This window comes from Stegastes partitus, unplaced genomic scaffold (assembly GCF_000690725.1).
Source record: "Stegastes partitus isolate 25-593 unplaced genomic scaffold, Stegastes_partitus-1.0.2 Scaffold369, whole genome shotgun sequence".
Classification (NCBI taxonomy): Eukaryota; Metazoa; Chordata; class Actinopteri; family Pomacentridae; genus Stegastes; species Stegastes partitus.
Window position 1 is genome coordinate 448,508 of NW_007578100.1, and position 14,377 is coordinate 462,884.

At 42.7% G+C, this 14,377-nt stretch overlaps 1 protein-coding gene across 1 annotated transcript in view; it reads left to right on the forward strand.

Annotated features, from left to right (window-relative positions):
- Nucleotides 1-2,810: 2,810 nt before the first annotated feature.
- Nucleotides 2,811-14,377, forward strand: part of prkar2aa (protein kinase, cAMP-dependent, regulatory, type II, alpha A) — a 55,926-nt gene continuing 44,359 nt past the window's right edge. The window contains exons 1-2 of the mRNA XM_008284722.1: nucleotides 2,811-3,500; nucleotides 4,381-4,665. Of these exons, the coding sequence (XP_008282944.1) occupies nucleotides 4,419-4,665 (247 nt within the window). The 5' untranslated portion in view covers nucleotides 2,811-3,500; nucleotides 4,381-4,418. The remainder of the gene's footprint in view (nucleotides 3,501-4,380; nucleotides 4,666-14,377) is intronic.

The following is a 14,377-nucleotide window of genomic DNA, read 5'->3' on the forward strand; positions in this document are numbered from 1 at the left end:
TCAGGAGACTACAAAACACACATGAGGCAGTAGGTGGCAGCACTGAACCACAAAATCCACCGAGGACGGCCTCAGTTAAGTGAATGTGGTGCTCCAGCTGTGTTTGCAGATCAGCGAGCAGACATGTAAGGCATGAATGAACCGAGGACTTATCTGAGATTTCTATTTACTGGACTTCAATCTTCAAGAGCGACTTTATTCTTGTGCAAACACCGAAGTCCTGGTGTGAAATCATCTCATTACACTGTCACCCTGCCAACCCACTTTGAGCCATAATTTTGATGTCACTCTTAAAATCAAACACTTCTCCTTTTATATTTATATTTATTTGTTCTTTTTTTCCATCACTGTTACTTAGTGAGCTTTTTTTTTTGGCAAAATCTCAAGATATTAGACTGGAGTGTCATTTAAAATGACTCCTTGAGTCATAACTGCTTTTATTTGGCTTCACGCATTTAAGAGCGACTCCACAGGTGAAGCAGGAAACCAACGAAATGCAACAAGGTTTATAAACCAGACGGCCTTCATCGCTGCAGGCATATGGTGCAGTGCTCATCATCTCTCTTCCCTCATCCTCCTCCTCCTTGTTTATCCTCATGTCAACACCTGATAACAACTAAAGAGAAACGTCCCTGCTTGTCTGCAGTCCAAGATGGAGATGTTTGTAGAGGATAGACACTAAAACACTGACTCCTTTTTGTGCTGTCTGTCTGGCTTTCTTTCCTCCCTGCCCCCCTTCACTCTAAAAAAATGTAGGCCAGCAGGTCTCCTTGAGACATTTTTGGAGTTTGCTGGAACCACATTAGCACCGACTCCCAACGGATGACACTTCTAGGAAAGCCGAGACCAGAACCCACACTCTGCTTTCTGATATTCATCTGTCACTTTTTGGAAATAGTTGAGCTGCCACTTGTTTTCTGCTCCTGTGGGAAACCCTTGAACAGAAAAATGCAGCTCAGTGGAGGAATGCACAGACAGCACTGGGTGATTGTTCATGACAAGGTAAAACAGTGAAGGTTCACAGGCTAATTGATTTCTGCAGGGTAGTCAACATCCATTATGTAACCTGGTGTGCTGTGAGAAGGCTGATCCACTGCTGGGAGAAAGAACGCCTTCGAACGTCTTCAGTCTCTGTGCAAAAATCTTTAAACGGTAAGTTCTTCTTTCATAAATCAATGTTATTTGTTCTATGTTGAGTTTACTCTCCCAGCAGAGGGAGCCTGGAGGTCTATATTTTTTCCTCTGTGTTTGCTGGAAACAAAGACCTAAGCCAATCAGAAACCGGTTCAAGGAATTAAATCCGGGCTCGTTGTGGCCATGGCAACGGCTTTACCTCGGTGACAGCTGAGACGTAGAAATGGAAGAGGAGATGATGCACAGTAAACCCCCCTCAGAACAGATACCTTCAGAGCCACTCTCAGTGACCCGGCTAACCTCTGACTGCTTCGTTACTGCAGGAGAAAACTGGTTAAAAACCTGGATATGAAGCAAAGTAAACGAGAGCAGGGGGATGGAGGAGGAAACAGGAAGGTGTAGAGGAGGATAGCAAAGTGCACCAAACAGACCTATGCAGGGCTTTGAAGGTCTGGAGGGAAGGAAACAGATGAGGGACACCAGGTTAGGAAGGGAAATATAGAGGTGATGAGGGCAGAGAGGTGAACTTTTGACTGTTTCTGTGATTAAATACCAGACAGGTATTCAGGAAAGACTGAAAACCTGCAGCTCCATTAGGATGTCTGTACTCAGTTTCACATCACATTTTAATGATAAAATGACTAATTTGTGTTGAAATGATGAGTCACCTGGGTCAAAGTGCTGCAAACGTGATCCTTTCCTTTTAGATATGGGTTAGTCACTATTGTCTCATATCATATCATATCATATCATATCATATCATATCATATCATATCATATCATATCATATCATATCATATCATATCATATCATTACTGCAGGAGAATGTGTGTATGTGTGCATGTATATATACTTAGAGGGTAGGAGGGATGGGTTTTCTTGTTTGTTTTTTCCTTTGCAATGTTTTTAAATGCTCTCAAGCACTTTGTGTTGCTTTTTGTATGAGAAGTGCTCTATAAATAACGTTTGATTTGATCATATGATATAGATCATATAGCTATTTTTATCATCTAGTATATCGAATGTCTGTTTAATGTCTGTTATGAGTTTCAAACTAAATCATTTTTCAAAAGCAGACATAATTTGTGACAAAATAATGGGTCACCTGGGCCCAAGTGCAGCAAAGTTAATCATTTTCCTTTCATGTCTTATAAAGGATTTTACAGCTTCTTACAGCCTTTACAGACCGACGCATGTTGGCAGCTTTTTTTTCGAGCTCAATATATATACTTAATTTAGAAGATAACTGGCATAATTTGTGATGAAATGATGGGCCACCTGGGTCAGTGATTATTGTTTTGTTTTTTCTTTCGTCTTTTTTTTTTTAACATTATATCCTATCATATCATATCTTATATAGCATTTTAAAAAAAAAGCTTTGCAGCCTTTACAGGTCAAGGCATTTGTTTAAGCTCCTTTTTTTTATCATTTATAATTTCTAAAGATCTGTGCCTAACAGTCAAGGCCACTTCTGTGGGTGTGGTCCTCCTCAAAGTGTACTAATATGGTTCTGCCTTCAGTCCCGCCTCCACTTCAATACCGGCCTCCAATTGGTTAGTGTATCATACGGTTTCATTTCGATTGGCCGAGCGGGCTGTCAATCGATGTCAAACGGTTTGTGCTCACTCCGTAGCCCCGCCCCCTCACGCTTTCCGGAGCCAGCGGTTCATTCGTACGTGTAGCTCTGTGGATTACCTCGCCGGGAGGGAGGAAACGTGTTTTCGGTTCATTTTCCAGGCTTCTGTCGTTGTTTTAAGCCGCTATACGGCTAGAATATCTTTTTTTTTTTTAGGCAAGATTGTTTTTTTTATTTTTTTTTCGCGGTGCACTTCGGGTGGTTGCGGCGCAACGCTGTGGAAAAACCGCCGAGCTTAAGGCTTCGTCACCTGGCTGCTGCAGCTGACTTTGTGTCTTGCGGAGTTGCCAGGCAGCTGCCAGAAAAAAAAGAAAACAGCTAACAACTAGTTAGCAAGTCAGCCCAGTTAGCACGCCAGCTAGCCCACCTCTTTTTCCTTATTGCCACAGCAAGTCCCACCCTCAACCAAGTGCGTGGACGTTGAGAGGCTGCAGCGGTGAAGTATTTTTTTTTCTCTCGTCTCTTTCAATTTCGCCAGCATCCCGGTGGTACAGCCGGCTGGCGAGCTGAATTAGCACTCCCGAAAATAATAATAATAATAAAAAAAAGATTAGCTGGTGCCGCTAAAAAATTACTAGCTTTACGCTCGACAAGTGTCTTCTGTGTGGAGGGATACGGTCGCTACACTGGCAAAGAGAGTGGCTAAAAAGAAGAGGCGAAATAAGAGCGAACAAGGAAGACACCGAAAAGGAGGGGACTGGCTAGTTCAGCCGGGGAGACAGAACCGCACGTAAGTGACTCACAGTTGAAACCGTTCAGGTTAGCTCGCCGAACGGCTTACCTGCACAACTTGCAGCGCTTGCACAGCTACGTTTATCCGGCCGGCCACTCTTATGTGTGCGGCTTAGCTCCTCCAGTGCGCCACACTACAGCAGTAAGCTAACGGTATTACCAGGCTTCCTTGAAGGTGGCTCCCTCAGCTAGCACGGTTAGCCTGCTCCCCGATGGGTTGAAAGTGAGAATTGCACTTCCAAATCCCTGCTCTGCTACGTTTGCTGGGGTTAACTAACGCTAAGTTAGACGGGCAAGTTCAATCAACCTGGATCTGTATGGAGAACAACACCGAAGACCGGCTTGTTGTCTTAGAGTATTAGCTTATTAGCCGCTTTGCTAGCTAGTTCCAACCGGCCACCCACCCGAGTTGACAGCTCAGTTTGTGTAATGTTACTGAATTTCTGCCAGTGTCACCGATTATGTGTGCAGCCTTTAGCAAATGTGAGTTTCATATCTGCTCGGTGCAGCTGTGGGAACTCAGTCTTCCTCTGGTCAACCCAAGATAAAGTTGTCACTCAGTGGCAATGTCACACAGCAGCAGCACTTCATGTACATTACACTCCCCTTGCTTATAAATGATAGTGTGGCATATTTTTCTGCTGTCAAACTTGATAGTTACCTCTTCCTCAGTACATCCCAGTTGCCATGCGGGGCTGTCACCAGTCACATAGTTAACATTCACAGGCAACACACAAGCACACAGTGTACTGGCATGATAAAAGTCACAGCTGTTTAAAGCAACAATTAGGCAACTCTTAACCACATCACAGACCCAGCACTCAAACACAAGCATGACTCTGTGCTGTAATGAATTATACTTTCCTCTCCCTCCTCAGATAAATAAGAAAACGCTGCCGCCGAGCCGCACACAGCCATGAGTATTGAGATACCAGTGGGGTTGACAGAACTGCTGCAGGGCTACACTGTGGAGGTGCTGCGACAAAGGCCGTCGGACCTGGTGGATTTTGCAGTACAGTACTTCACCCGCTTGCGAGACACCAGAAGTCAGGATGGGGCCAGCACAGGCGGCAAGACGGGGAAAGGAGTCATGTTTGACGGGGAGCCGATGCAAACAGAGTCCAATGGAGATGACGACGAAGATGATGACTCTGACTTTGAGCGTAGGTTGACGTTTTGATTGTTGTTGAAGTTGTTTGTGTCAGTGAAACGGGGCAGAAAAGACAGCAAGTGGATATGTGTCTGTTTTTGTGAGGAGTTGTAAGAGAGAAGGTGAAGCCTGAAGCCCTGTCACTGATACAGTCAGAAACTATCTCGTCTCTTTCTGAGAGACAGATTTCCCCGGTGTGTGTGATGCCTGCCATATTTCCATACACACACTTGCACCCAGAAAATCCCATTGAGCCGACAGTTTGGCAAGACAGTCCTCGTCTGCTAATCATCTAATCTAGGTCTTCTCCATTCTCAAAAAAGGTACTATGGTTTAATTTGAACTATCAAGTCTCAAGGCCTTAAAAGGTCCAATTTTGGTAAATATAGCTTTCTAATTATAAAACTAACTTTTGCACTGATATAGGTCCAAATATATACTTAACAAAGTACAGCTGTAATGTTAAAAAAAGATAAAGTGAACATGTTTTCTTAGCAACAACTAATACATATTTACATGTAATAGTTTATAAACAATATAAACATTGTTCTGCAGCTGTAACTATTCAAGTCCCACACAGTGCGCTACCTACAGTAGCAGTGATGCCTTGTCTCTTTTGCATCACTCCCCTGAGTTTGACAGACTGGCAGAAGATGTGAGCTGCTCCATTGCTCAGCTCTCCTCTGTGCTGCTGAGAGCAGTGTGGCCTAGATCTCACTGGTGTGCTGTAGAGCCAGAGGTTGTTACCTTGTGAATGGGAAGGTTGGATGTTCTCTTAGTGAGCTGAGCCACTGTCATAATCTGTGAATCTTTGTTCTAAAATGTAATGGCGCTTAAGCTAAAATGCAATGTGAATGCAATCTAAATGCTGCTTAAGTTTCACCATGGCTGTATAGATTTTACTGGCAGATGTTGACGAGAACATTTTCATCAGACCCGTTTCCTGGGAGCTGAGTAGAGTTTCTTGTTTTAAACTTCAGTTCTAGTTTTGTCCTCTTTTATTTATAGCTTAACCATATCTAAGAGGTCTCATATGCATGTTTGGTCTCATCTGAAAGCAATGTTGGCCAACCTTACAGACTGATACAAGCTGGCTCATGGTGAACAAGGGATTACATTTTCTGTTTCTGTGCTCACACAAGTGGGGTTTGGCTGCTGTCAAACAGCTGTGACCTCAGCTGAGGAGCTGTGTGTGCGTGCTCATGATATATCTACATGTGTCTCTGAGCGCTTGTGAAACCAAACGGTTACGTTCTGATTTTATTTCACACCCGTTCAAATTCCAACCCGGTGACGACATGACACAGTTCTTTCTCGCACGTCCTGATTAGGAATCAATTGTTGAGTATATTCCTCACCTTGTCCAAGTGGGCAATAAAGGACGTGGTGTTGAGACAGTTGTGCTCCAACGAAAAAGCTTTTGCCTGGATGCTGTAGGTCACACACATGACTTCCATGACATTAGATTATCCAGGCAGGCTTGTGTACACTTCCCCCGGGGGACAGCCACTTCTGATTGGAACAACACAGGCCTGTATAATGAAAGAGATCATGTGCTCTTGCCTGACCACTGTTGTAGCCTATAGGCCTAAAGAGTACTACATTGCCGCTAGTTAAACAGCACTTGCGTCAGAGCAGTTTGGTCTTATGCAGAAAACACCAAAAATAACTTTAGTAGCTTATTTAAAACTTAGAAAATGGGATGTGATATTCTTAGTTACTTCTGCAGGTGACACATACTAGACTGTATTAGTTTCAACCCCTCTCATACGAAAAATCACAGGAAAATCCAAAGGATGTACCTCTATGTGCAACTGCAGGCAAAGCATAACAGTAATAAAGTTTTCTGGGGGTTTTGCTATTAATTGTAATAACTATTGTAATACCAATCCTGATTGGGCTTTAGTTGGGGCCCTGTGATGGGTTATTTTCAGGTCTCTACAGTACACCATCCAGTAGGAAAAAGTAAAAAGATCCCATCAATATTTTAAAAAGAAAGGCAATTTTGTTAAAGTATAAAATATTTACACGTCAATATGTCCAGCGTCAAGTTCTTTACGGCCTGACTTTGATGCTCTTTTAGAAGTTTGGAGAATAATTCTGCTGATGGACGGCGAGAAAGTCGTTTTCTCACCTTTGGAGCACAGCTCACATATTGCTGCCTTTGTCGTGCGGTGGCCCACTTTGTAACTAGGCCAATGACTCATTTTGGGTTTTGACCCTCTGATTAGAAATATTGCCATTGTGAAATAGGTATTGAGCTTCGTGTAATGGAAAGGTAGTTTTTTTTCCCCTTTTTTTTTGGCCCTAGAATGAAGACAGAATTAGCTCAGGGGACTTCAAGGTGAAGTGCTAGTTGCTCTATATGAACATACTCTGTATCTGTCGCATGTAAAAATCCTTGATACGCTTTTTTGTTGTTGTCTTTTATTAGACAGCTTACAGTTCTGATGATTCACCAGTGTGCTCTTAACCTTTATTTTGTGCTGCAGGAAATCATTGTGCATGAGTGTGCCGGCTAAACGCCTAAAATGTAAATGAACTGGATGGCTGTGGCTTTTTTTTTTTTTTTTTTGTATTCCCATGGATTGTACAGTATTCTCTTAAAAACCTGACGTCATATCTTACGTGCTTTGTTTCTCTAACTCTTGCTGCCTAAATCCAAAGCAGGATCGCTACACAGGCCTAAGCTGCTTAACAAAAGGAGATATTGTTTTCGGTACAAACTGTTGTGCCTTCATCGTATGCGGTGATGTCGGGCCAAAGATTTTTAAGTAACCCTTTCTGGGTTGAGGCTGAGATGCTCTTAAGGAGTGACCGATGATTGAAATAATCTTTATCTCATGTCAGTCGTGTTTTGCTGGCTCGGAAACTAAGGAATTTAAGAGTAGATGGAGTAAATATGAAGGTCAGCTGCTGTCTGCTTTAAATGGACGTACCTGTTGAGTCAGAAGTCAGATTTACAAAAGGAACTGAGAAAATAAAGTACATATTTATGCAAAAAAAAAAAAGAGCTGCAATTCAAATGGGGGTCTTCCTGATTTGTGCATGTATTTTTTGGCTTGTCTAGTGTCAGTTTGGCAGTGTGTGTTCACCAAGAGGGGCTGGGTGAATGGAAGCCTCTGTGACTGAAATGAGTGGGGCTTTTTATTAAAAGATGGATGGAGGGACAGATGGGATAATAGCAATGAATTAAATGTGTTTTTATAAGAAAGACTGCATGCAGGGATAAAGCAGAGGCTGTATGGAAAAGTGATTGAGGGAGAGGGTTAGAGTCAAATAAAAAAAAAAAAAAAATCTGCTTGTGATGACAACACAAGAGTCACCTGGATACATAACGGACATTATGCTTTTCCACATCCATGGGAAGTATTAGTTAGCTTCATCTGTCAAAGAGCTTTTGCCTCTAAATTACTGTAAACTCCTTGACGGAGTATTTTCTTCCTGAAAAGCGTCATTCAGTATACTCAATACCCTACCCCGGGTGTGTTGTTTTGATTATTTATAAGCACTAGTATTTTGAAAGCAGAGGCCTTGAGAAGACTCGTAACGTCAACAGAAGCCAGTAAAGTGTTTCCTTTTCATCGCAGCAGCCCTTCTTGCGACAGTAAGTGCAAATTTTCCCAGATGGTTGGTGTTCATTTGGGACTGCAAATCTTCTGTTGCCGCTAAACACTCCAGTAAATTATGTCATGAGACCCACTGCTTGGTGAACACAACTAAAGTATATCCTTGGAAACTGAACGGGTACGTGGACACCTCGCAAAGCGAAACACCTGCAAGTCCTTAAATGCTTCAAAAAATGTAAGTGTCTGAATTTTACAAGGGCCTTACATGATTTGCAGTAAAATGTAATGAAGGGTTTTGCACCTTCAATTCAGTCGACGGTGGCTTTTAGGTGCAGGTTGCATGCGTCACCAGTTGTTTCTCCCCGTCATTTCATTTTTTTTTCTCTCTGTGGTATGCTTGGGAAAAAATTCAGTTTCAAATAAGTTTTTATATGTTAAGATGCATGCACATAAGCCCACATGCACCTGTGTGTGGGCTTACCTACCAATGAGAATATACAGGAAACATCTGTCTCTGTTGCCATAATATTGCAGCTCAGCAGTTGTGACGAAATCGGTGCGCTAAATAATGCACTTTTAGTCATTTAATGACTTTAAACAAAAGTGTTTTATATGACTTTCCACTGCGAATCCTCCACCGGTAGATGCGCTTCAGTAGTTTGTTCCAGTTTCTGCATACGCACCACCTCAAGGGTCCCAATGGCAACAAATTCATCATCTGCCCAAAGCCGCATGGTTCCACACGCAGGCCCGAGCAGGAGTGTATGTGGGCCATGATGTGCGCACAAGTGTGTTAAGATAAACATGCTTCTCGTATGTTTGGTTTCTGGTGCTGTAGCTCAGGGCGTGATTGTACACAACATGGTGAAATTGTGCCTCTGTGACCTCTTTCTGTCTCCACCCCTCGCTCCGTCACCTCTTACACTCTGACCTGCTCTCTCTCTGCCCCTCCCTTTGCCCCATATTGTTTTGCCTCACTCCCACTGTTTCCTCCTTTTTTTTCCTTTCATGCTTTAATTCACACATTTATCATTTTCATTTCCGTACTGAACTATTTTTGATTTAGTTTCATTCAGTTTAGCTTTTCCCCTTCCTCCTCTTAGAGATTCATGAACATTATGCTGCGTCCCTATAGGCGCTGATAATTAGTGCAATATGCAGAGCGGAGATGTCTGTATTCAATATCCCCCAGGGGCTCAGCGTGTGTGTGTGTGTAGTTGTGTGAGTGATTAAAAGGTAGAGTTGGCGCATGCGTGCAGTTGCCGCCGCTGCTGCGAGTGTGTACATTTGTATATCTGTAGGTGTTAGTGTGTGCATGTGACTGGTCTCAGTGTAGTGTTGTGCAACAGGTGACCTGATTAGTAGGCAGCAATGTGTGTCCAGTGTGGCTTTAGCCTGCAGGCAAATCTAATGCAGCCCAACATCGAGACCATTCGGACTGGCAGGCTGACAGCGCTAAGTGGAAAAGCCCCAAGACGTCTCATACCACTCAGTCCGACTTACTGTTTTTCAGTGCAGTACCTGTCTGTCTCTTACTTTCCTTTACTTCTTTCTTGGTTTTCTTTTGTCTTGCCTTTTTTATTTTTTTACATGCAAAATAAAAAAGTTGAGGTCGGCAAAAGTTCGAAATGTTCAGTTTGAGCCCTCAGTCCAGATGACTACAGGGTGTTTGTCCCTCCAGAACAGCCTCCAGGGCGCGTGAATGTGAAAACACCTGCTTGCGTTTTTCATTATGTCCGTGGACAACTGAGCTTTTGCAAAATAAGGATCTAAGCTCAGCCTGCTGAGGGTTTGGGACAGTAAGGTAACCTTTGGGGCAGTATAAATTTCCATTATGGTTCTTTTTAGATACCGTACTGAGTACAAAGCTGCTGTCATTAAGCTGTATTTATGTTGATTTTGTCAGATGACGTTGCGATTACATAATGAGGATTTTGTCACTGCAGTGCAGCAGCTCCAGAATGACGGCTGATTTACGTGTAGTGTTTATGAGCTGCTAGTAAACTGGTGTCTCGGAAACAGAAGCCTATGTAAACGCGATGTAAAGAAGAGCTGATACGCTGCAGGTTCATTTACTTTACGTGTAGTTTAGTCCCACACTGGTGCCGTTTAGCAGCAGAGTGAAGAAGATCTGTCGTCCTGCAGCTTTTCCATGCATTTTAAACATCAGTATAGCTGACGACACAGAGCTCCTTTTGTCATTAACTCGTGTTTATGGTGATTTTGTCGGGCAGCATTCCTACCCAGGAATAATGATTAGATCAGCTGGGCTGTCTGGGCCACTCCTTACCAGATGATGCTTGTGATGCACAGGTCTGTTGCTTGCCAATTAAAAAAAAAAGATAATAAGAGGAGATTTAGCACATACATATTTCTTAGTCCTAATTTAGAAATGTTTGCACATGAAAAGGACATTATAAAAATAACCAGCTTACCAGCTCTTTGTCCATTTGGCTGTCCTGCCTGTATGTCTGTTAACTTAATGTCTGTGCTGCTCCCTTCATGTTTTGGAGGTTCTCTCTCTCTTTTCTTTTTTTTTTTTTTGCCTGTTTTTCATCTTTCTGTTTTTGCGTCATTCCTTGTAAAGCCAGTCTGCTAGTTTGTCTAACCCCCTGCCTACTTTTCCGCCGTCATCCTCCTTTGCTTCTCTTATCTTTTTGAGTCTCTTTCTTTGAATATCTCAGTTGCTTTATCACTTCATCTCTGCGCCGACCTTTTCCTCCACCTCCCCTTTCTGTATTTTTCAGCGGTGTTTTTCTACATCTGGTCTTCCTGTCAGCTTATATCAGGATGAGACTTTTTGGATCATTTGTCTTTGTATTCCTAACTGTGTCAACATCACTTTTTATCCTAAAATATGGAGCATCCTCGAAAACATTAATAATGACGCCTTGAATATTGTCTGTTCCGAGGGCACAAGTCAAGTCACAAACACTCTTTAATCACAGGGACGGGGCGTTTGAAATCTGTGTCATTCTGTAAACATATTTATCTCATCTCGATGCAAATCGTTGTTTCTCTGCGAGGACATTTTTATGATTGACAAAAGGACACAAACAAAGCTGCAAATGAGTTTGTTTATCATTAGCGTCCTACTAGAATGCTGCAGTACAGAGCGGCAAATCTGGAACAAAGGAGAAATGGAAGTGACACTAAAACAAACAGAGTAGTAAAAGCAAAAACAGAAAAGATGGATCAGGTGGTGGCATCGAAGGCTGTAGTACAACCGGGTTTTGCTTGTGTTTACTGATGGGTATCATTTGAACTTTGGTTACTTCCTCATTCTCTGTCCTCGAGCCATCTTTAGTGACACTGCAGAAATGAGGAAATATCAGGGCCTGTGATGTGGGCTATACTTCATCCTCTGCTGCACAATCCCTGTTGTCTGACCGCTTCTATATCAGCCTTCACTGACGCGTTCATGTAAATCTGTGAACCTCATCAGCTAGATTACAAAATCATCAGTCGACCCATCGATGCTAACCCCTGTTGTGTCACTGTGTTGGTCTGAATGCTGCATCAGAGAGGGTGTGTTGTTCTTCCTACCTCGAGGTGTTGTCGTTGTGAATTTACAGCTCACCGTTAATTGCTTCTCACTTTAGGGCTGCATTGCTAATTGGGAGCAGCAGGTAACAGGGCAGAAACCTCTGGATTTCTTCACTTCTCAAGTAAAACACTGCCTGTTGCGGGGAAATGAGAGAGCAAATCACTTGAGGAGTTGTTGGAGTGTTGTAAAGAAAATGCGCTTTCAGTGCTGCATTCATATGGTGAGCTGCTGCTTACAGGTTTTTTTTTAAACAAGAGACAGTAAGGAGTCTGGCATCAAAGCCTCGTACAAGTGGCTGGTTTTTAAAGAGAAACACTCAATGGCAGTGGACCTGAACTGACCCCTGTTCCTTTCTGTCCACCGTGAGAGAGGAGAAAGTTAAAAAAAAAAAACAGAAATATTCAAGGTTGGTCTCAGAGGAAGAGAGTGCTTGTGTAAAGAGAGTGGATATAATTTATTCTGTTGTTAATTTGATGAGTGAAATACTTGTTGCAGAAATGTTTACAGAAATGCACTTTCAAGCACTGGCTGAATAATGACAGTAAAGCTGCTCTGCTACACTTCTTGTTCTGGAAATATGCCCCATTTAGTGACTCTTCTCTGGGGACAGAAGGGGGAGTACAGAGAGGAAGAAACAAGAAGGCCATGAGATAGGAAAAAAAAAAAAAAAAAATTAAGGAGGATGGCAAAGATATGGAGAGAGAGCCAAAAAAGAAACGGTTACGACTGGAGAGGATGTGGGAATCGGTTCTCAGGCGTTCAGCGCTGTAACACAGACTCCAGGCCATAGTTTGGGATTCTTTGTTTTTCCTGAGAAGCAGAGGCTTTTTTTTCCTTTGTGCTTTTTCCTTTTGTGTTACAAATGATACCACAAAGTTATTTCAGTTGTGCTAATGGAAAAAACAAACAAACAATTGCATTCTAGTATTAACCCAAGTATAGTAATATTTAAAACAGTGGTGTAAATGCTCATTCTGTACGCAAAGTTTCACATAATTGTCAAACATCTGACAATGTAATGACTCTCGGTAGCTATTTAATTCTCTCTCTGTGTGTCACGTGTCTTTAATTCTACCTTCATGTATGCTGATATGAAAAAAAAAGCACCTGCCTTGGAGTAGTTTATTTACACAGTTCAGATAAAGGGTAAACCGTAGTAGAATAACATAAGGTTTGAAGCTCAATGGGATGCTGTAATGTAGTCTGTTCCATACCGAATCCATGTGTGCATACAAGTAGGAGCTGCTTATTTAGAATGAGAGCAATAGTCGGTCATTACTGGCAGTGTAAATATGGTAAATCAAAAATGTATAAACCATACATCCACTTTTATCAGATCGTTTTAAATCAAACAGTGGCTGCTCATTCATTCTAGCAGCTGTTAGAGCAGATAAACATGCCGCCAACACTTCTTGTTTGTCAGAGTTTCCCAACCTAGCATGGTGAGATAGCGGTGAATTGGTTTAGGTGCTGGTGGTTCATTTTCATCTTTTTTCTACTAAACGTTTGCACAAGGGCTGCAAGGTGGCTCGGTGGGTAGCACGTGGTTCATGTCCCGGTGAGGACACCCGGGATCTTTCTGGGTGGAGTTTGCATGTTCTCCCCGTGTATTGTAGGTTCTCTCCGGGTTCTCCAGCTTCCTCCCACAAGGTCCAAAAAAAATGTTGAGGTTAATTGGTGATTCTAAATTGGGTGTGAATGTGAGTGTGCTTGGTTGCCTGTCTTTAAGTGTAGCCCTGTGATAGACTGGTGACCTGTCCAGGGTGTCCCGGCTCCAGCTCCCCCGCGACCCTAGTGAGGATTAAGCGGTGTATAGATAATGGATGGATGGAGGTTTGCACAAGATGAGCGAACCAGCTGCATACGTCTTAACCCTGGTCAGAGGGACGTGTGATCGTTTTCTGTCGCATTTTTGTACGTTGCTGGTGACGCTTCTACCACTCCACTTCATTAAAGGTCGCGTCTTGCTTTTCCCTTCCCGTCAGCCTGTTGTTGTACATAAGCCATCACTTTCCTCTGAAGCCGCTGTCTCGCTCTCACAATCCCCCCCTCCACCCCACCCCGTCTCTCTGTCTCGCTCTGCATGTGCTGGTCTCACTGTGCAGGTCCAATCTCATTAGACAAGATGGCTTAGGGAGAGAAGAGGTTATTAGGGTGGTTTAGCAGAACCCTCTTTGGCACGGTGAGAAAGGGAGAATTAACAAGAGGGACAAGTGTAGAGAAAGACAGGAAAAAAAACATGAATGAAGACGACGAGATTGAATGAGAGAGGAAAGCAGTGGGCTAGAGCCAACGGTAAACAGCAGCCAAATGCAGTTACATTTTGACTTTGACTGCCGAGTTTGTCTACCCTTTCAGTCTCTTTGGCAGACGGCATCTGAATACTGTTCAGAGGTATTCTAAAAATACAAGTTGGTTCAGTAAACAGTAAAAAAAAAGCTTATTATTAACTAACAATGAACAATTCTTGCCATATTTAGCTTATTCCTCTGTGCCTGAGCTTCCATTATTGTCCAGAAAGTCTTAAAAAAAAAAAAGAAGTGCACCAGTGAACCACAGCATAACTCAATTAATACAAAAATAAAGGCACTATAATTTATCTAGGACCA